The sequence below is a fragment of the Leucopleurus acutus genome, assembly GCF_964270905.1.
Source record: "Leucopleurus acutus genome assembly, chromosome: 5".
Classification (NCBI taxonomy): domain Eukaryota; kingdom Metazoa; phylum Chordata; class Mammalia; order Artiodactyla; family Delphinidae; genus Leucopleurus; species Leucopleurus acutus.
The window spans coordinates 129,750,649-129,772,130 of record NC_139147.1 but is presented as its reverse complement, the minus strand read 5'-3'; the positions used below and the strand labels follow the sequence as shown (position 1 = coordinate 129,772,130).

Below are 21,482 nucleotides of genomic sequence, written 5' to 3'. Positions count from 1 at the left end.
ACAGGTGTATATATGTCAGACTAATTTTGATAACATTTTACTTAATCTCATTATATCCAAAATCCTATCATTTCAGCATGCAATTTATTAATTAGAAATTTTGCATTCTTTTGGGGTACTAAATCTTCTAATCTGGCTTATATTTTAGCCCTCTAGTCCATCTCAATTTGGATACTAAATTTTCATCAGAAGTACTCGATCTGTATTTAGCGCTCATAAAATTTATAGTTGAAAAAGTAGATTTACAAATCCAAGTTGTTCCAAACATACTTAAAAGTTTTCCAGTAAGTGAATTGAGGACCAAAAAATTGTTTTCCTTTGATGTTTACAACTATATTGACCACCTATATTCACCTTTTTCAGAAGAGTTCATGTAACTTTGAAGCAAAAGCATGTTAATTTCAAAACCACACCTGCCCAAGTTGAGTAAATCCACTCACTCTTGTGTCCAATTATTAATATCATGTTTAAGGAGGTATTACATAAATTGCAAAATCAATTCTAAATCTATAAATATCAAAAATGAAACATGTTTCAAATTTTTCTTATAAGTTTTACAGGACAAATATTCTATACTGTTTCAATTTTTAAATTAAAATTTTAATTAAAATTAAACAACATTTTAGTTTGCAAGGCAGAAATAGAGACACAGATGTAAAGAACAAGATGGACATCAGATGGACATCAAGGGGGAAGGGGGGGTGGGATGAACTGGGAGATTGGGATTGACATATATACACTAGTATGTATAAAACAGGTAACTAATGAGAACCTGCTGTATATATAGCACAGGGAACTCCACTTTGCTGTACAGTAAAAACAAACACAACATTGTAAAACAACTATATCCCAATTAAAAAAAAATTTTTTTTAAATTTCAGTTCCTCAGCCACACTAGCCATATTTCAAGAGCTCAATAGCCACACATGGATGGTGGCTACCATATTGGACAGTGAAGATTAAAGCTGAGTAGAGGTGGGTGGGATGTACAATGGGCTTAACCATGAAAACAACTGAGGTCATACTTGCAAGCTTATTTGTGAGAAGTCCTGCTTTCACTTCCCCAATTATGTCTGAAGTGCCTGGCAGGAGGATATCCCATAGTATCCTAAGTGAGTATAAATTGCGTGGCTGCCATTCCAACAGTTTTGCAGCCTTCCTCCAGGTAATCCTTCTATTCCACTGCACTGCTTCTCATAAGCAGCTCTTTTGGAAGGAGTTCCCCTAGCAGAGCGCTTGGCCTCCTGTGACATAGGTCTTTCATTTTATGTGCATCCCTCTCCTTTCTTTGACCTCTTGGAAGGGGTAATGAATCAAGAGAGGCTCACATGACCTCACATCTAGCTCCCACTTGCTCAGCTGAACCATTCTGCCAGTTCCCTCTCCCTCATGGTGACTTTCTCTTCAAGGTCCCACAGCCTCTCCCTCAGTCTAGCTACATCAGGACTTACCACCAACCACTTCGGTTCCTCAGACAGATGTGAACCCCACATCTGGGCTGAATTCATATTATTTTCTCGGCCCTGTGCAAATCAGGGTATGTGACCAGGCATCTGTTTCAATGTCCCCAGGTATTTCCTAAGTTTTAAGAAACTCCTGAACTGTCCATTTTAGTTAGGGGGGCTAATCTCCCCAGAGCACAAAAGGGACCTCTAGGGAACAGGGCAGTCCAACTCCACAGGGTCTCAGCTGGACCCAGCCTGAGTGCCCTAATACATACTATGTTCATAGGAGTTAAGGCATCATTGATTATAAAATGCACCATTACTGGATGTAACCCTAAGAAATAAAACCACCCCTAATGGAAGTCTACTAGGACACCCCTGATAAAGCTGAGACACTAAAGGCCTCAGTTTATGGGTAAATGAGAATATACAGAAAAGAGATAGCAATGCGGAGAGGGGGAAGATGGCGGAAGAGTAAGACGCGGAGATCACCTTCCTCCCCACAGATACATCAGAAATACACCTACACGTGGAACAACTCCTACAGAACACCTACTGAACGCTGGCAGAAGACCTCAGACCTCCCAAAAGGCAAGAAACTCCCCACGTACCTGGGTACGGCAAAAGAAAAAAGAATAAACAGAGACAAAAAGATAGGGACGGGACCTGCACAAGTGGGAGGGAGCTGTGAAGGAGGAAAGGTTTCCACACACTAGGAAGCCCCTTCGCGGAGAGACTGTGGGAGGCGGAGCTGGGGGGAGCTGCGGAGCCGCGGAGCAGAGCACAGCAACAGGGGTGCGGAGGGCAAAATGGAGAGATTCCCGCACAGAGGATCGGGGCCGACCGACACTCACCAGCCCGAGACGCTTGTCTGCTCACCCGCCGGTGCGGGCGGGGCTGGGAGCTGAGGCTCGGGTTTCAGTCGGAGCGCAGGGAGAGGACCGGGGTTGGCGGCGTGAACACAGCCTGCAGGGGTTAGTGCGCCACGGTTAGCCGGGAGAGAGTCTGGGGAAAAGTCTGGAGCTGCCGAAGAGGCAAGAGACTTTTTCTTCCCTCTTTGTTTCCTGGTGCGCGAGGAGAGGGGATTAAGAGTGCTGCTTAAAGGAGCTCCAGAGACGGGCGCGAGCGGCGGCTAAAAGCGCGGACCCCAGAGACGGGCATGAGACGCTAAGGCTGCTGCTGCCGTCACCAAAAAGGCTGTGTGCGAGCACAGGTCACTCTCCACACCTCCCTTCTGGGGAGCCTGTGCAGCCCGCCACTGCCAGGGTCCCGGGATCCAGGGACAACTTCCGCGGGAGAACGCACGGCGCGCCTCAGGCTGGTGCAACGTCACGCCAGCCTCTGCCACCGCAGGGTCGTCCTGCACTCCGTACGCCTCCCTCCCCCCGGCCTGAGTGAGCCAGAGCCCCCAAATCAGCGGCTCCTTTAACCCCGTCCTGTCTGAGTGAAGAACAGACGCCCTCCGGTGACCTACACGCAGAGGCGGGGCAAGATTCAAAGCTGAACCCCGGGAGCTGTGCTAACAAAGAAGAGAAAGGGAAATCTCTCCCAGCAGCCTCAGGAGCAGAGGATTAAATCTCCACAATCAACTTGATGTACCCTGCATCTGTGGAATACATGAATAGACAATGAATCATCCCAAATTGAGGAGGTAGACTTTGAGAGCAAGATTTATTATTTTTTTCCCGTTTCCTCTTTGTGTGAGTGTGTATGTGTATGCTTCTGTGTGAGATTTTGTCTGTATAGCTTTGCTTTCACCATTTGTCCTAGGGTTCCATCCGTCCTTTTTTTTTTTTTTTACTTTTAAAAATATTTTTTCTTAATAATTATTGTTTTATTTTAATAGCTTTATTTTATTTTTTTAAATCCTCTTTCTTTCTACCTTTTCTCCTTTTATTCTGAGCCGTGTGGATGAAAGGCTCTTGGTGCTGCAGCCAGCAGTCAGTGCTGTGCCTCTGAGGTGGGAGAGCCAACTTCAGGACACTGGAAAACAAGAGACCTCCCAGCTCAATGTAACATCAAACGGCGAAAATCTCCCAGAGATCTCCATCTCAACACCAACACCCAGCTTCACTCGACCAGCAAGCTACAGTGCTGCACACCCTATGCCAAACAACTAGCAACACAGGAACACAATCCCACCCATTAGCTGAGAGGTTGCCTAAAATCATAATAAGTCCACAGACACCCCAAAACACACCACCAGACATGGACCTGCCCACCAGAAAGACAAGATCCAGCCTCATCCACTAGAACACAGGCACTAGTGCCCTCCACCAGGAAGCCTACACAACCCACTGAACCAACTTTAGCCACTGGGGACAGACACCAAAAACAACGGGAACTATGAACCTGCAACCTGCAAAAAGGAGGCCCCAAACACAGTAAGATAAGTAAAATGAGAAGACAGAAAAACACACAGCAGATGAAGGAGCAAGTTAAAAACCCACCAGACCTAACAACTGAAGAGGAAATAGGCAGTCTACCTGAAAAAGAATTCAGAATAATGATAGTAAAGATGATCCAAAATCTTGGAAATAGAATAGACAAAATGAAAGAAACATTTAACAAGGACCTAGAAGAACTAAAGATGAAACAAACAATGATGAACAATGCAATAAATGAATTGAAAAATACTCTAGATGGGATCAATAGCAGAATAACTGAGGCAGAAGAACGGATAAGTGACCTGGAAGATAAAATAGTGGAAATAACTACGGCAGAGCAGAATAAAGAAAAAAGATTGAAAAGAACTGAGGAAAATCTCAGAGACCGCTGGGACAACATTAAATGCACCAACATTCGAATTATAGGGGTTCCAGAAGAAGAAGAGAAAAAGAAAGGGACTAAGAAAATATTTGAAGCGAGTATAGTTGAAAACTTCCCTAATATGGGAAAAGAAATAGTTAATCAAGTCCACCAAGCACAGAGTCCCATACAGGATAAATTCAAGGAGAAACATGCCATGACACATATTAATCAAACTGCCAAAAATTAAATACAAAGAAAACATATTAAAAGCAGCAAGGGAAAAACAACAAATAACACACAAGGGAATCCCCATAAGGTTAACAGCTGATCTTTCAGCAGAAACTCTTCAAGCCAGAAAGGACTGGCAGGACATATTTAAAGTGATGAAGGAGAAAAACCTACAACCAAGATTACTCAACCCAGCAAGGATCTCATTCAGATTTGATGGAGAAATTAAACCTTTACAGACAAGCAAAAGCTGAGAGAGTTCAGCACCACCAAACCAGCTTTACAACAAATGCTAAAGGAACTTCTCTAGGCAAGAAACACAAGAGAAGGAAAAGACCTATAATAACCAACCCCAAACAATTAAGAAAATGGGAACAAGGACGTACATATCGATAATTACCTTAAATGTAAATGGATTAAATGCTCCCACCAAAAGACACAGACTGGCCGAATGGATACAAAAACAAGACCCATATATATGCTGTCTACAAGAGACCCACTTCAGACCTAGAGACACATACAGACTGAAAGTGAGGGTATGGAAAAAGGTATTCCATGCAAATGGAAACCAAAAGAAAGCTGGAGTAGCTATTCTCATATCAGACAAAATGAACTTTAAAATAAAAACTATTAGAAGAGACAAAGAAGGACACTACATAATGATCAAGTTTCGATCGAAGAAGAAGATATAACAATTTTAAATATTTATGCACCCAACATAGGAGCACCTCAATACATAAGGCAATGGACAGATCATCCAAAATGAAAGTAAATGAGGAAACACAAGTTTTAAATGATACATTAAACAAGATGGACTTAATTGATATTTATAGGACATTCCATCCAAAAACAACAGAACACACATTCTTCTCAAGTGCTCATGGAACATTCTCCAGGATAGATTATATCTTGGGTCACAAATCAAGCCTTGGTAAATTTTAGAAAATTGAAATTTTATCAAGTAACTTTTCCGACCACAACGCTATGAGACTAAATATCAATTACAGGAAAAGATCTGTAAAATATACAAACACATGGAGGCTAAACAATACACACTAGTTAATAACGAAGTGATCACTGAAGAAACCAAAAGGAAATCAAAAAATACCTAGAAACAAATGACAATGGAGACAGGACAACCCAAAACCTATGGGATGCAACAAAAGCAATTCTAAGAGGGAAGTTTATAGTAATACAATCCTACCTTAAGAAACAGGAAACATCTCGATTAAACAACCTAACCTTGCATCTAAAGCAGTTAGAGAAAGAAGAACCAAAAACACCCCCAAAATTAGCAGAAGGAAAGAAATCATGAAGATCAGATCAGAAATAAATGAAAAAGAAATGAAGGAAACAATAGCAAAGATCAATAAAACTAAAAGCTGGTTCTTTGAGAAGATAAACAAAATTGATAAACCATTAGCCAGACCCATCAAGAAAAACAGGGAGAAGACTCAAATCAATAGAATTAGAAATGAAAAAGGAGAAGTAACAACTGACACTGCAGAAATACAAAAGGTCATGAGAGATTACTACAAGCAACTCTATGCCAATCAAATGGACAAATTCATAGAAATGCACAACCTGCCAAGACTGAATCAGGAAGAAATAGATAATATGAACAGACCAATCACAAGCACTGAAATTGAAACTGTGATTAAAAATCTTCCAACAAACAAAAGCCCAGGACCAGATGGCTTCACAGGCGAATTCTATCAAACATTTAGAGAAGAGCTAACACCTATCTTTCTCAAACTCTTCCAAAATATAGCAGAGGGAGGAACACCCCCAAATTCATTCTATGAGCCCACTATCACCCTGATACCAAAACCAGACAAGGATGTCACAAAGAAAGAAAACTACAGGCCAATATCACTGATGAACATAGATGCAAAAATCCTCAACAAAATACTAGCACACAGAATCCAACAACACATTAAAAGGATCATACACCATGATCAAGTGGGGTTTATTCCAGGAATGCAAGGATTCTTCAATATACGCAAATCAATCAATGTGACACACCATATTAACAAATTGAAGGAGAATAGCCATATGGTCATCTCAATAGATGCAGAGAAAGCTTTTGAGAAAATTCAACACCCATTTATGATAAAAGCCCTGCAGAAAGTAGGAATAGAGGGAACTTTCCTCAACATAATAAAGGCCATATATGACAAACCGATAGCCAACATCGTCCTCAATGGTGAAAAACTGAAAGCATTTCCACTAAGATCAGGAACAAGACAAGGTTGCCCACTCTCACCACTCTTATTCAATATAGTTTTGGAAGTTTTAGCTACAGCAATCAGAGAAGAAAAGGAATCCAAATCGGAAAAGAAGAAGTAAAGCTGTCACTGTTTGCAGATGACATGATACTATACATAGAGAATCCTAAAGATGCTACCAGAAAACTATTAGAGTTAATGAATGAAATTGGTAAAGTAGCAGGATACAAAATTAAAGCACAGAAATCTCTAGCATTCCTATACAGTAATGATGAAAATTCTGAAAGTGAAATCAAGAAAACACTCCCGTTTACCATTGCAACAAAAAGAATAAAATATCTAGGAATAAACGTACCTAAGGAGACAAAAGACCTGTATGCAGAAAATTATAAGACACTGATGAAAGAAATTAAAGATGATACAAATAGATGGAGAGATATACCATGTTCTTGGATTGGAAGAATCAACATTGTGAAAATGACTCTACTACCCAAAGCAATCTACAGGTTCGATGCAATCCTTAGCAAACTACCACTGGCATTTTTCACAGAAGTAGAACAAAAAATTTCACAATTTGTATGGAAACACAAAAGACCCCGAATAGCCAGAGCAATCTTGAGAACGAGAAATGGAGCTGGAGAAATCAGGCTCCCTGACTTCAGACTATACTACAAAGCTATAGTAATCAAGACAGTATGGTACTGGCACAAAACAGAAATATAGATCAATGGAACAGGATAGAAAGCCCAGAGATAAACCCATGCACATATGGTCACCTTATCTTTGATAAAGGAGGCAGGAATGTACAGTGGAGAAAGGACAGCCTCTTCAATAAGTGGTGCTGGGAAAACTGGACAGCTACATGTAAAAGTATGAGATTAGATCACTCCCTAACACCATGCACAAAAATAAGCTCAAAATGGATTAAAGACCTAAATGTAAGGCCAGAAACTATCAAACTCTTAGAGGAAAACAGGCAGAACACTCTATGACATAAATCACAGCAAGATCCTTTTTGACCCACCTCCTAGAGAAATGGAAATAAAAACAAAAATAAACAAATGGGACCTAATGAAACTTCAAAGCTTTTGCACATCAAAGGAAACCATAAACAAGACCAAAAGACAACCCTCAGAATGGAAGAAAATATTTGCAAATGAAGCAACTGACAAAGGATTAATCTCCAAAATTTACAAGCAGCTCATGCAGCTCAATAACAAAAAAACAGACAACCCAATCCAAAAATGGGCAGAAGACCTAAATAGACATTTCTCCAAAGAAGATATACAGACTGCCAACAAACACATGAAAGAATGTTCAACATCATTAATCATTAGAGAAATGCAAATCAAAACTACAATGAGATATCATCTCACACCAGTCAGAATGGCCATCATCAAAAAATCTAGAAACAATAAATGCTGGAGAGGGTGTGGAGAAAAGGGAACACTCTTGCACTGCTGGTGGGAATGTGAATTGGTTTAGCCACTGTGGAGAACATTATGGAGGTTCCTTAAAAAACTATAAATAGAAGTACCATATGACCCAGCAATCCCACTACTGGGCATATACCCTGAGACAGCCATAATTCAAAAAGAGGCATGTACCAAAATGTTCATTGCAGCTCTATTTACAATAGCCCGGAGATGGAAACAACCTAAGTGTCCATCATCAGATGAATGGATAAAGAAGATGTGGCACATATATTCAATGGAATGTTACTCAGCCATAAAAAGAAACGAAATTGAGCTATTTGTAATGAGGTGGATGGACCTAGAGTCTGTCATACAGAGTGAAGTAAGTCAGAAAGAGAAAGACAAATACCATATGCTAACACATATATATGGAATTTAAGAGGAAAAAAATGTCATGAAGAACCTAGGGTTAAGACAGGAATAAAGACACAGATCTACTAGAGAATGAACTTGAGGATATGGGGAGGGGGAAGTGTAAGCTGTGACAAAGTGAGAGGGTGGCATGGACATATATGCACTACCAAACGTAAAATAGATAGCTAGTGGGAAGCAGCCGCAAAGCACAGGGAGATTCCCTCGGTGCTTTGTGACCACCTAGAGGGGTGGGATAGAGAGTGTGGGAGGGAGTGAGATGCAAGAGGGAAGAGATATGGGAACATATGTATATGTATAACTGATTCACTTTATTATAAAGCAGAAACTAACACACCATTGTAAAGCAATTATACTCCAATTAAGACGTAAAAAAAGAGAGCAAGAAAAAGACAAGCAGAGTAGGACAGCAAGAGAAGGTTCAGCCAGACCCTGAAGCTTACACGATTTAGAACCATCTTTAGGAAAGGAATAAAGAATATCTTTTTCTTGCAAATTTTACAAAAACAGATGAACATATGAAGCTGTGACTCAGGCCCCTTGCAGGGCCTTGGAAAAGCAGCACAAGTGAGGGGCCTTGAAGTTTTAGTTTCATTGGCTTCAGGTAGAGCTCTTTCTGCCCCCAAGGGACTGGTAGAAGCAAATAGAAATCATCTGTGAATGAATTCAATTTCAATCCAATTGGAAAGCAGTAACACATCATCACTGTTATCATATATTGATTTCAGAGATGTTAAAGCGTGAAACAATGTGCTTCTTAGGACCAATGAAATATGGTATTTATAAAGGAAAGCGGTAATGTAAATTTTGGCCCTGGTTTGGCTTAAACAAAACAGCAACAACGATGATGATGATGATGATGATGGCTACCATTTATCAAGCTCCTTCAGTGTGCCAGCCTTCTTATAATGCTTTTCTCTGCCCCCCATGAGAGTTTAGTGCCACCACCAAAGACTTGAAGATGCAGGGTGGTGGTTCCTACCTTATGCCCTACTAACTCACCTGGGTGGTCAGTGCACAGTCAGGTGGGTCAGGGAGAATGATCACAGAGTAAGCAAATGGTGAGGGGAATCACAACAAGATTGCAGGGGTGGTATTTTCACTGGAGCAAATCCACATAGCCCTGGCACCTGGTGTGCCTCTATTGACCCGGAAAATGTTTTTATCCCCATCCTCTCCTGTCCCTCCCGGCAGGGACAAAGGTATACATTTCCTGTCTTGCCTCCAGCCATGTCTGCTCCCCTGCACTTGGTCATAATGTATTCTAAAAGGACCCAAGAACACCAAGCTGATCCATTACATGTTTTCATGATGCTAATTGGACTTGGTGGGCCCAAGGAGCTAGCATCTAGGTGTCTCAGTAAGGTACCTTCATGCCAGATGGGGGAGATAAACCCTATGAACATGGGTGAAGCCTCTGAGGGTCCAGTGGTCTGGGGTTGTTGGGATAGACCTTCTAAAGTGAGACACACGCTGTACTTTACACACCAGCCACCACAAGGAAAGGGGCGCAAAGCTAGATTTCCAGAAGCAACACAAAGTGTATTTGTCTGTAAACTAAACTCAGTAACCCACCCATAAGGCTACAACGTTTGGGATTTGAAGGGTTTTTTCTTTTGCTTATTATTTTGACATAATTTCAAACACAGAAGAGTTGAAAGAATAAATTTCAAAGAATTCCTGTATACGCTTCACTCAGATTCCACAAATATTAACATTCTAGATAGATGATGACAGATAGATGATTGATGGATAGATAGATGGATAGATAGATTGATAGATATAGATAGATAGAAAAATAGATAGATAACCATCCCAAAATTCTTAATGCAGTATTAAGCTTTATGATCTTCAGACATATATATGCTACAAACTTACAAAAAATTATTTTAAAGTTAAAGTATTAAAATTTCTTGTATACTTATCTAGCTCTAGAAATTTTGACTGGCAAACATTGAGACAAAAACTTTAAATTTGGGATTTATTATTTAAAATTTATAAAATTAGGTAATAATTTCTAATTAGTAGACTATTTTTTATAACGGTTTTAGGTTTACAGAAAAATTGAGCAGATTGTACAGAGACTTCCTGTATACTCTCTCTCCCACACAGAGTGTTCTCTATTATTAACATCTTGCATTAGTGTGGTACCTTTGTTACAATTGGTGAACCAATATTAATACATTATTATTAACTAAAGTCCATAATTTACATTAGAGTTTGCTCTTTGTGTTGTACATTCTTTGGGTTTTGATAAATGTATCCACCATAACAGTATCATACAGAATAGTGTCACTTCCCTAAAGATCCTCTGTGCTCTACCTATTCATCCTTTCCCCCTCCTGGCACCCCTGGCAACTACTGATCTTTTTACTGTCCCTATAGTTTTGTTTTTTCCTGAATGTCATATAGTAGGAATCATACAGCATGTAGTCTTTTCAGATTGCTTTCTTACACTTAGCACTGTGAATTTAAAGTTCCTGCCTGTTTTTTCATGGCTTGATAGCTCATTTCTTTTTATTACTGAATACTATTCCACTGTATGGATGAAATATGGTACACTAATTTGTTTATACATTCATCTATTGAAGGAAATCTTGGTTGCTTTCAATTTGGGGCAATTATGAATAAAGCTGCTACAGACATCTGTGTACAGACTCTGTGTGGACATAAGTTTTCAACTCATTTGGTTGGAATATTATGTATTACTTTATAATACATGTTTTGGTTTTATATAGTATCAATTCTCTATACTAGAAAACATGCAATTGTTAGCACAGCTACACCCTTTCTCTTTTTCTTTCTCTTTCCCTCTTAGTTTTTTTTTTTTTTTTTTTTTGGCTCATGTCATTTTTACTTAATCAAGGTTTATAGTATTCACATTCTTTTCTGAAACTATAATTCCTTTTGTTGTCCAGCCTTGGTCTGTCTATATTTAAATGAACTATGATTACTTTAACCACAGCTTTGTCATTCTTGGATTCTTTATTGTGTTTCATCTCTTGGTTAAATAGATTTATCTTTAATGAATTTTCCAAAGTGTTGATGCTGATGGGAACTTGACTTCCTGACTTACTTCATGTTTGAACATGTCTGACTGATTCTGTTACATTTGGGTAAGAATTGACTAGGTACAGTGTTTCTGGGTCACACTTTGTTTCCCTCAGAACTTGGCTGACTTTACTTCATAGTCTTTGGCTTGGACTTTTAAAGTCTAAGGCCAGTCTAACTCCTACCTCTTCTTCCTGGACACCTAAATAATTTTCCTCCATTTTTTCAAGTTCTTAAATAAATCAGAATGTAGATCTGCTTTAATCACCATCATTCTTGATCAGTTTTTCCAAGTATGTGATATGCCGTTTCTGCCTAAAAATTTTATTCTTCTTTCATTTCAAGGCAACTTTTTTGTATTACATCTCTGAATATTTTTTCTGTTCCATCTGTGAGAGTTTCTACTTCAAAGCCATCAAAGGGTCATCTTTGCCCTCTTCATGTCTATCATCTCCTGTCTAATTTAAAATAATTTTTTCTCCTTTTCTCTGCATTCATTCTGATTATCTCAAGACTCCTCACCAAAATTTGACTTTCAGCTACATCTATTCATAACTGTATTGGGTTTATTTATTACATATTAATAGTATTAACTTTTATTTAGCTTTGCAATATCCTCTTCAACCCATTCTGCTGTCTTGCTGATTATCTCATAGATATTATCATATTAAATTAAGAATCTACATGTTCTTTTAGTGCAAAGCACTTATGGAGAATATGCCCCAGGTTAAGGGTGATATTTTCTTCCATGCTGGTATCTTTCTATGTTGTTTATATTTGAATCATTTATTCAACATAGATTTGAGTACCTACTACTGCAAGACAGGGTTTTGGTCTCTGGCAATATCACAAAACAGAAAAAGTTCTTGCTTTCATGGTACTTTTGTTGTGTGGATGTGTTTGTATGTGTACATAGAGTGTGTCTGTGTATTTGGGTTTGCTATGATATGTTTACATAATAACTATATCATTTTTTGCCATTTTACTGATAGTTAACCTGGGCTGTGCTACCCAGATCTTTCATTTCTCTAATGAAGTGAGATTGAATTTACCTTGACATTTGTTTTCCTGTTCTCTGGAACCAGTTTGAATTCCCTTCAGGGCTTCAGATTAAATTATCCATGTTGATTTTAATCTACTTCTCTGTAGCCTGAGGATAAAATTGTTGTGATTAAATTTATGGACTTCAACCTTACAAATAGGAATTCAGTTTGTTGTCATAACAAACTTTTCTTTATAAACGTAATTACAAACTATATAACTACATTTTCAAAAAGTTGGAAAAGAATAAAGCCACCTCTGTATGATTCTATTGGACAACAATTTATATGTTTTTTATTTGTTTGTTTGTTTTAGTAACTGGACCATTACCTAAAAATGAAAAAGCTGAGGAACCAATAGAAGGAGCCCACGGTCTCCATGGTAACCTATAAGAACATGCATTATATGACTCTGAAAACCCCTTATTGACTATTTAGGAGCAAACCACTAAGCTTTTTTCCAAACGACTGAGCAATCCTGAAGGTATTCCATATCTTGGTTGTATTTCATCACAAAAATAACCATATGCTTAATTATGATCCATGTGCAAGTGTAATTTCATTTCTGTCCAAACTGGAAATACAGCTTCCATGTTCTCCTTTGTCTTCCTCTCAGTCAAGAATCACGTTGATTTCTTGGGTGGAATGGGAAGGAATGGTGTCAAGTATCAGAAATGAAATATGTCCTCTCTAGGTTGTCTCCAAAACTAAAGAAGAAAGCAAGAGGCAGGACCTTTGGCAAATTCAACAAACACAAAACTGTCTTAAAGTATTCACAAAGAAACTTTTCAAGGACTGACTCTCAAAGGAACCAAATACAGAATGATAATACCAACTCAGACTAAAGAACACTCTTGCCTCCAATCATAAAATGTATCTCTGAGTTTCCTGGCAGCCAGGATAAAAAGGAAAATAAAATAGGTGCCATACTTCTTTTTGCCTTATAAATGAATGTTTTGCAGATTATTGCAAGACTCCAAATTTTTCCCATCTTTGCACTCTGAAAGGACAATTTTTACATGGATCTTTATGTATAGGATCATGAACAATGGAATAGACAACATTCTCAAGATGTACGGAGAGATCTACTTATGTCTTCTATGATTCCAGATATGAAGACAATAAAGAAAGATGTAGTTTTATAAAGTCAATGCCACAAAAGGAATTCTTCGAAGTCCTGTCTAGATTAATGAATTCCTTGTGCGGCTTTCTTCTTACTCAGTGTTCTATTTTCCACTGCTCCTGCCTTTGTGCACTTTCTGTGATTCTGTTTCTCTCTTGGGCATAAAAGCCTCATCTGTTACAAGCCATTGTTCAACAAACCATTCTGACAGCCAGAAGAGAATGAGTAAGCTGTTGTCAGAAGCAGGTCATGGTGAAAGCAGGAAGCAGGAACCATTCTTCCACTGACGCTCTCTCACCTCTGCACGGCCCTTATATCTGCCACCCGTGGTGGGACCTCACTGATCTCTGGGCTTACAACTTCCCACTGCCATATCCCTGTCTAGGCTCACCTCTCAAATACTGCCACAGCTTTAAGATTACCTCCTCTCTCTTTGTTTTTTTAAATTAGTTTATTTTCATTGAGGTATAGCTGATTTACAATGTTGTGTTAGTTTCAGGTGTACAGCAAAGTGATTCAGTTATATATACATATATGTCTATTTTTTCAGATTATTTTCCCTTATAGGTTATTACAAAATATTGAGTATAGTCCCCTGCACTATGCAGTAGGTCCTTGTTGGAGATTACCTCCTCTCTTTATTTTCTATCAAAACCTCTCTGTCCTCAGGGCTGAGTGAAGCATCAAAAGGAAATTATGTATATCAATCCACGTTCAATCAGGGAAGCAGAACCGCAGTGAGCTCTGAGATAACAGATTTGGAATTAGACCTTATACAATGATGGGAAGAGCTTGGAAGTGGAGGTCAGAAAGGAGGAGTGAGATGAGAGAGTGACCAGCCTGTCAATCAAAGAAGTACATCCGCTGTTGAAGTGGGATGCGAAGGGGAAGCTGATGGAGAAACGTGTACGAAGCTGTGCCTGTGTGGGCTGTGGGTCCACAGCATCTGGTGATGGGCCTGGGGCTGCCGGTGGTCATCAGGGACAGCACTTGGATAGAAGAGCTTGTCTCAGAGCTCAGGAGGGCCAGGGCGAGCCGGAACGTGCTGGCACCTCTTCACCTGTCACTGCCTCTAACCATGATGACATCCAAGAGTAATGCCTTCTGCTTCTCTTTCACTCCCGAATTTGGTGCAGGTTCCTCTTTTGGCCAACTCTAACCTGAAACCATACAGGAAAGGGGATTCTGGAAACATAGTTCCCAGTTAACCAAGTTGACAATAGAACAATCCAGCAGAGTATCTTTAGGTTAATTCACACAGAGTTGCAAATGCCTGATACTTTCTGTGAACGCCTCTGAGAAGGATACTTTCCAGTGAAGCTTTCAGGGATCTCAGGCACTGGCAGGCCAGTGGCGAACATCCTGGGGGCGGGGTGGGGGTGGGGGATAAGATAGCTTCCTGCTGCCCTCGTTACTTGCTCCAGGGCTTTACAACCTCTCCATCAACAAACCCCTGAGACAGTAAACGTAGACTCAGGAGGACTGGGATCGTATCCCAAAGAAACACACTACAAACTCACGATTTATTTAAAGTCTTCTCTTTTATCTCTATTATTCCTGCAAATCCTGTGTCTTACTTTGCTAGTTTCAGTATCAAAATAAATTTTAATTTGCTTACTGGTTACATGTCTTAATTTTTTTCTCCTCTAACCATTCCCTTACATGCAAGAAGATGCACGCATTCATCCTGTGGCTTCAAAAGCCCCGACCACACCACCATATAACCCCTGGGAAGTGCACATCCAAAGCTGAGGAACATAGACTTTCCCTTGAAAAGTGGCTCAGCTAATCAGCCACTTCCCTGCTTCAAACGTCCAAAGACTCCTGACCGCTCTCAGGATCAAGCCCAACCTCCCTAGCCCAGCATTCAAGGCCTCCATGATCTGGGATCACCCGCTTCTCCTGCCTCTCAGCACCCACTCCTACCTCCTGAAGACTCCCTTCCAGCACTTTCCTCAGGGTCCCTGACCACCCTGTGCTCCTGCTGCTTCCACACCCTTCCCCGTGCTGTTTCCTTTCCTCTGCCCCACTTCTTTGCCTGAAGAAATCTTCCTCAAGCCTCAAGACCCCACTCATATGCCTGTCACATCCCTGAAGCATCCCCCCTCCAACTTTGTTTGCACCATTACTGCCACGACTTCCACTCCATTACCTGTTAGCATTTTGTCTGGCTTCCCAGGTGGGCTGTGAGTGCCTCAAGGCAGACACTGTCAGAAGCCTACCCAACAGCACTGCCCCTCTTCCTCCTTGCAGACAGAAGATCAATCATATTTGGAGAAATCACGATTAGGCTAAACCAGTCATGGCAATCCCATAGTCCTCTGCCAGTGAGTGTCATAAGCTTGGGCACGTGGCTCATTTCTGGTCATTAGGGTGTAGAGAGGATATGCCAGAGCATGTGCTCTCTCTCTCTCTCTCTCTCTCTCTCTCTCTCTCTCCCATGTAGGACACAGCAGGAAGGCAGCCATCTGCCTGCCAGGAAGAGAACTCTCACCAGAAACTGAACCCTGACAAACCTTGACCTTGGACATTCAGCCTTCAGAACTATGAGAAAATGAATTTCTATTGGTTAAGCCAACAAGTCTATGGCATTTTGTTATAGCAACCCCAGCTGCTAGTTGATAATGCTTAAATAGCTGAGATTTGCTAAGTTCTTGCCATATGCTAGACACCGGTCTAAGTATTTTTTAAGCACCAATTCATGTAATATTCACAACTTTCCAGTGAAGTAGGTACAGTTACGATCTTATCCATCATACAGATAAGAATCTGAGGCACAGAAAGGCTGAGTACTTGGCCCTAAATCATGAAGCTGACAAGTAGCAGACCTGGGATTTGAACAGAGGTCATCTGGCTCCGCATTCACACTCTCAACCTCCATAGTATCCTACCGCTTCTCAAGGGCTGGCCTTATCTGATTCCTCTTACAATTCTCCAAGACCAGCACAGCGCCTGACCCTTGGTAAGGCATTTACTGAGCGTTGATGTTCTAGGCAATCTGCCAAGCTTTGTCAACAACCATCAATTTCAGCCTCGCAACAAGCCTATCAGCATGGAGGCTGAGAGTCCTGTTTGCCCAGGGCTGAGGGGGTTCATGGGATGCAGGACTTTCTATTTAAAACTGGGGTGGGTTGGTCACCTTACCTAGTAGGTCAGTTCAGGGCTGCGTTATGACTTTCGTTGGCCCAGGAACTTCTGCTTTTGAGGGCCCCTCCCACCTTAGTAGATTTTAGTGGGCCCTAAAAACTCAATTTTTTTATGATATGAGAAAAATATGTAAAATGTTTTCTTCAACCCTAAAGGGTCATTTTCTTCCTTCTGATTTTAAAAGAAATCAAACATTTTAGTAGGCTCCTAAAAATACCATGTGCCCCAGTCATCGTGCCCACATCCTCCCAGACCTAACAATGTGTTGGCCCTTAGTCATATTCTGTCCTAATTCCCATTTCACAGAGAGTTTAAGTAATTGCCCAATAATCGTACACCTAGAAAAGTGATGGAGCCAGGACTGGAATCATTCTGTCTAACTCCAGAGCCTGTGCTTTTCACTGCTCTATCAGTGTTTTCAAACATTTTCGTTGGTGACTCCAAATAAGAAATAAGTTTTACAGCACAGTGCAGTACTCACACTCACACACACACACACGCACACGCACACATATACACAAACACAGAGGAATCAAAAGGTGCATGTAACAATATTTACCCTTACTGCACATAATTCATGCTGATGTATTCTATTCTGTTTTATTTGGTTCTATTTCATTTTTTTAAAGGCCAATTGCAGCCCACCAGAGTTCATGACCCATCAATATGTTGTGACCCACAGCTTGAAAAACTCTGCACTCCACTCTAATACCATTAATAAATATTTGTAGAAAGAATGTCTTGGGTGTAGAGACAGAATAGGGACATCACCCAACATAAATATTTTCAGCCAAATAACTATCAGTTTCATCTGTCTCTTTAACAACTGAAATAACATGAAAAGGAAACATGTGCTATTTTAGAAACACAATCCTAGTGGCTGAACATTTTAAAGTATCTGCTTCCTAGAAAGAATGTGGTGAGAGTTTTGATTTTACATGGCTTTGTCTTGAATAAGTCTTAATTCTCAGCATTCCATTCTTAAGAAGACAGGGCATGAAAATGTGCTTCCCAAAACTCATGAATCCAGGGGCTAAAATGAGACAGCTCACTCTCCTGTGTCTGTGTATGCCTGTTTCCTCCTTGATTCATCAAACATGAGCCTTTCACCAGTTTCCTTAACTGTGTGCTAGGGGAAAATGTGAATTTCAAGCTGGCTAGCTAGATAAATAATGGTTACTAAACTAGATCAGAAATAAAGATGAGGGGCTTCCCTGGTGGTGCAGTGGTTGGGAGTCTGCCTGCCGATGCAGGGGACACGGGTTCGTGCCCCGGTCCAGGAAGATCCCACATGCCGCGGAGCAGCTGGGCCCGTGAGCCATGGCCACTGAGCCTGCGCATCCGGAGCCTGTGCTCCGCAACGGGAGAGGCCACAACAGTGAGAGGCCCGCCCGCGTACCGCAAAAAAAATAAAAATAAATAAATAAAAATAATAAAGATGAGGCCATGTAAATAAGCTATTGGGCTAATTTTCAATCATTCTGAAGCCTGTAGGACTTCTGAACCCCTAAACAACGATGTTAATACTACTGGTATTAATTAGAAATGCTCAAGTGACACTGAGGGGCTGGTGCTCCTGTCCTTCTACATTTGGGGACTCTTCTCGATAATGGAGAACCTTCATTCACTAGGACCCTCTGATATCTAGCTGTACACTCAATGTCCAGACTGGCTCTGGGTACCAAATAGCAGCTGGTCGCTGATGGATGGACAAAGGCCTACATGAAGGAGTGCATGAATGTTAGCACAACCTCAAATTAAGGAAGTTCAGAGCAAGGAGCTATAAAAACCAGTCTCTCAGAATAGGGGTGGTGAGGCAAGAAGGATCCTAGTGGAAGACAGGTAGGGGGCGTAGGTTCTGTCAGTCTTGGTGTCGAGCCTGCAGTATGATAGTAGCAATAGCCTTCACTTTTCTGACCCTTAGTGTCCTCAACAGTAAATTGAGGTGTCTCCACGCAATGACATTAAATGTTCCTTTCAGCTTTTTCAGAATTTCCAGATCTGAACACTGAAGGTCCTAGCTTGGAAAATTTGACATTAGAAAGAGGTCCTCATGCCCAAAGAGATGGGGACCTATACTCACATCTTCATTGGGTGGCACTGCTTTCCTGGGGCTGGGCTTAGGAATCCCAGTTCCTTCACTGATTTGCCAGCTAACCAAGGAGAAGCCCCAACATGGTCTGTACCCTTTAATGTTCCTAATTATAGGTACAATTGGGCCAGGCATTGGGCTAAATTCTTCTTGTGCATGATCTCATTTTGTCCTCACAGCAGCCTGTGAAGTAAAGACCTCCATGCTATAGACTCCCACCTAGGGAGATTTCATTTTCTCTTTTTGCTGCTCTTTTCCTACTCCCAGCTTTCAAGATCCTGACCCCCTGAATTTGCGTACTCTTCCTCCCTCTTGGTTACAGTGACTATGGAAATCTCACGAGATTCTATTACTTAATCCTCTGGTATTTGTTATGCAAGCTTTACAATGTAGTTCTTTGTGTTCAGTTATTCTTGTTGGTTTGGGACTTTGATCTGTGGTATTTGCTCCTCTTCATAGCATATGCGGCCAGTTTTCTTGAATGATTTTAAAATTAGAAGCCTTAATGGATTCCTCACCTTTGCACCTTGTTGGAGAGACTTTCTGCAGCGTCAGTGTGGCTCACCTCACCCCTCCCTGAGAACCATCTGACCCACCTTCAGGAAGGGGACTTGGCAGCCATTTTGTCACCAGTGACCTGCCCATCCCTGACCATAGCTGACTGGGTCAAGGATGGACACCTGACTGAAGATCAGTCAGTCTTCTCCCAAAAATGTAAATTGGGCCTAAAACAAGTGAGTCCATTTCTGTTCGTTTCTTGACTGAAAGATGGGCCAGCTCAGGAGCTGTGGGTGGGCAGAGAAATCTAGAAGGCTGGTCTACTGAGGGGAAGGCAGGAAGCAGATGTGCAGAGAGGAGGAGAGACAGAGAACTCCCAGCTTTGGAGGCTGAGTAAGATCTCTACCTTGGCTCTCAGAGTGTATAGGGCTCCTGTTCAAGGCCTTGGCAGACTCTGTTTCCTGTGGGTCTCAGGAAAGACCTGTATGCTCTAGAAAAATTACACTTTTTGTTTTAACCTAGCTTCCATTTGACCAAGACCTACATTACTGTCCTGCCCACCAGTTATCCTTTAACACTAGGCACAAACATCCCCTGCTCTGAAATGTCTTCCCTGACCCTTCCTCAGAGTGACCATTCCTGCTTAGGATTCCTGTACTATCATAGTCCCCCTATACACTGCCACAGTCCCCCTGTACACAACCACAGCCCCCCTGTACACTACCACAGTCCCCCTGTGTACAACCACAGTCCCACTGTATACTACCACAGTACCCCTGTATACAACAACAGTCCCCCTGTACACAACTGTGGTCCCCCTGTATACAACCACAGTCTCCCTGTACACTATCACAATCCCCCTGTATACTATCACAGTCTCCCCTGTATACTACCACAGTCCCCCTGTATATTACCACAGTCCCCCTGTGTACAAGCAAAGTCCCCCTGTACACTACCACAGTCCCCCTGTACACAATCACAGTCCCCCTGTACACTACTACAGTCTCCCTGTATACAACCACAGTCCCCCTGTGTACTACCGCAGTCCCCCTGTACACTAAAACAGTCCCTCGTATATAACCACAGTCCTCCTGTGTACAACCACAGTCCCCCTGTATACTGCCACAGTCCCCTATACACACCCACAGTCCCCTGTATACAACCAACATCCCCCTACACTGCACAGGCCCCCTGTACTTCCACAGTCACACTCTTATCACTGCCCTTGGGCCCATGAGCATCATCTGATTCCTCATCTACTAGACTTGAGCCTTCACGTGATAGTGACAGTGTCCCCTTCAAGCCCCTTCTCTTATGCTTAGAACAGCACCTGATACCTAATAGGTGCTATACAGATCTTTTTGAATAAATGAAACAGTGAGACAATGAATTTATGAGGAGGGAAATCACTTGACTATTATTCAATGACTGTCATTCAACACTGCACGTTTCAAATTTTTTTCAGCTGCTTGTGAGAGTTAGACACAAGCCCGGTGTTTCTTGTCCTGTCACCAGTGTGTCCCAGCACCTCACACAGTGCCATGTAGAGTGGACACTCAATAAATATTTGTTGAATGAATGAATGAGTTAACAGATATGGGAGGAAAGAGACGTGGCAGGGGTTGGGCTGCAAAGAATCTTAAACCTTCACATCCTATAAATCCTTGCCCCTGGATGGTAATTTTCTAAAGACTATTCATAATTGTTGCCCTTTTATTTGCATTCCTTGTTAAAGAAAACCTACAGAAGGAAATGCAGTGCTCTCATCAGAAAGAGTGTTAGACCACTGGTTGCCTGACTCCGATCCCCATACCGAGTTCCTGAGAAAAGGCAGATGGTCCCCTGGAAGTTCTGCTGTTTGCCCTTCCTCTTCATCATCTCAGGGAAGATTTCATTTCTCTGACAGTAGCTCACCTTTCCTGCTGAGGCGGTCTCCTCTCTGTCTTTCTCTGTCTCGCTCTCTCATCCTGCCCTTCCTCCTTCTGATGAGACCAGACCCTGAATTCCCTTCCCCCACTTCTCACCATCCATT

General features: G+C 41.3%; 1 protein-coding gene across 1 annotated transcript in view; it reads left to right on the top strand.

The window, feature by feature from the left end:
- The window catches only part of BFSP2 (beaded filament structural protein 2), a gene marked incomplete at both ends in the record, with an annotated part of 86,072 nt that extends 76,664 nt beyond the window's left edge, over positions 1–9,408 (top strand). Inside the window, one exon of the mRNA XM_082839290.1 lies at positions 9,336–9,408. Within this exon, the coding sequence (XP_082695416.1) occupies positions 9,336–9,408 (73 nt within the window). The remainder of the gene's footprint in view (positions 1–9,335) is intronic.
- Positions 9,409–21,482: the final 12,074 nt, after the last annotated feature.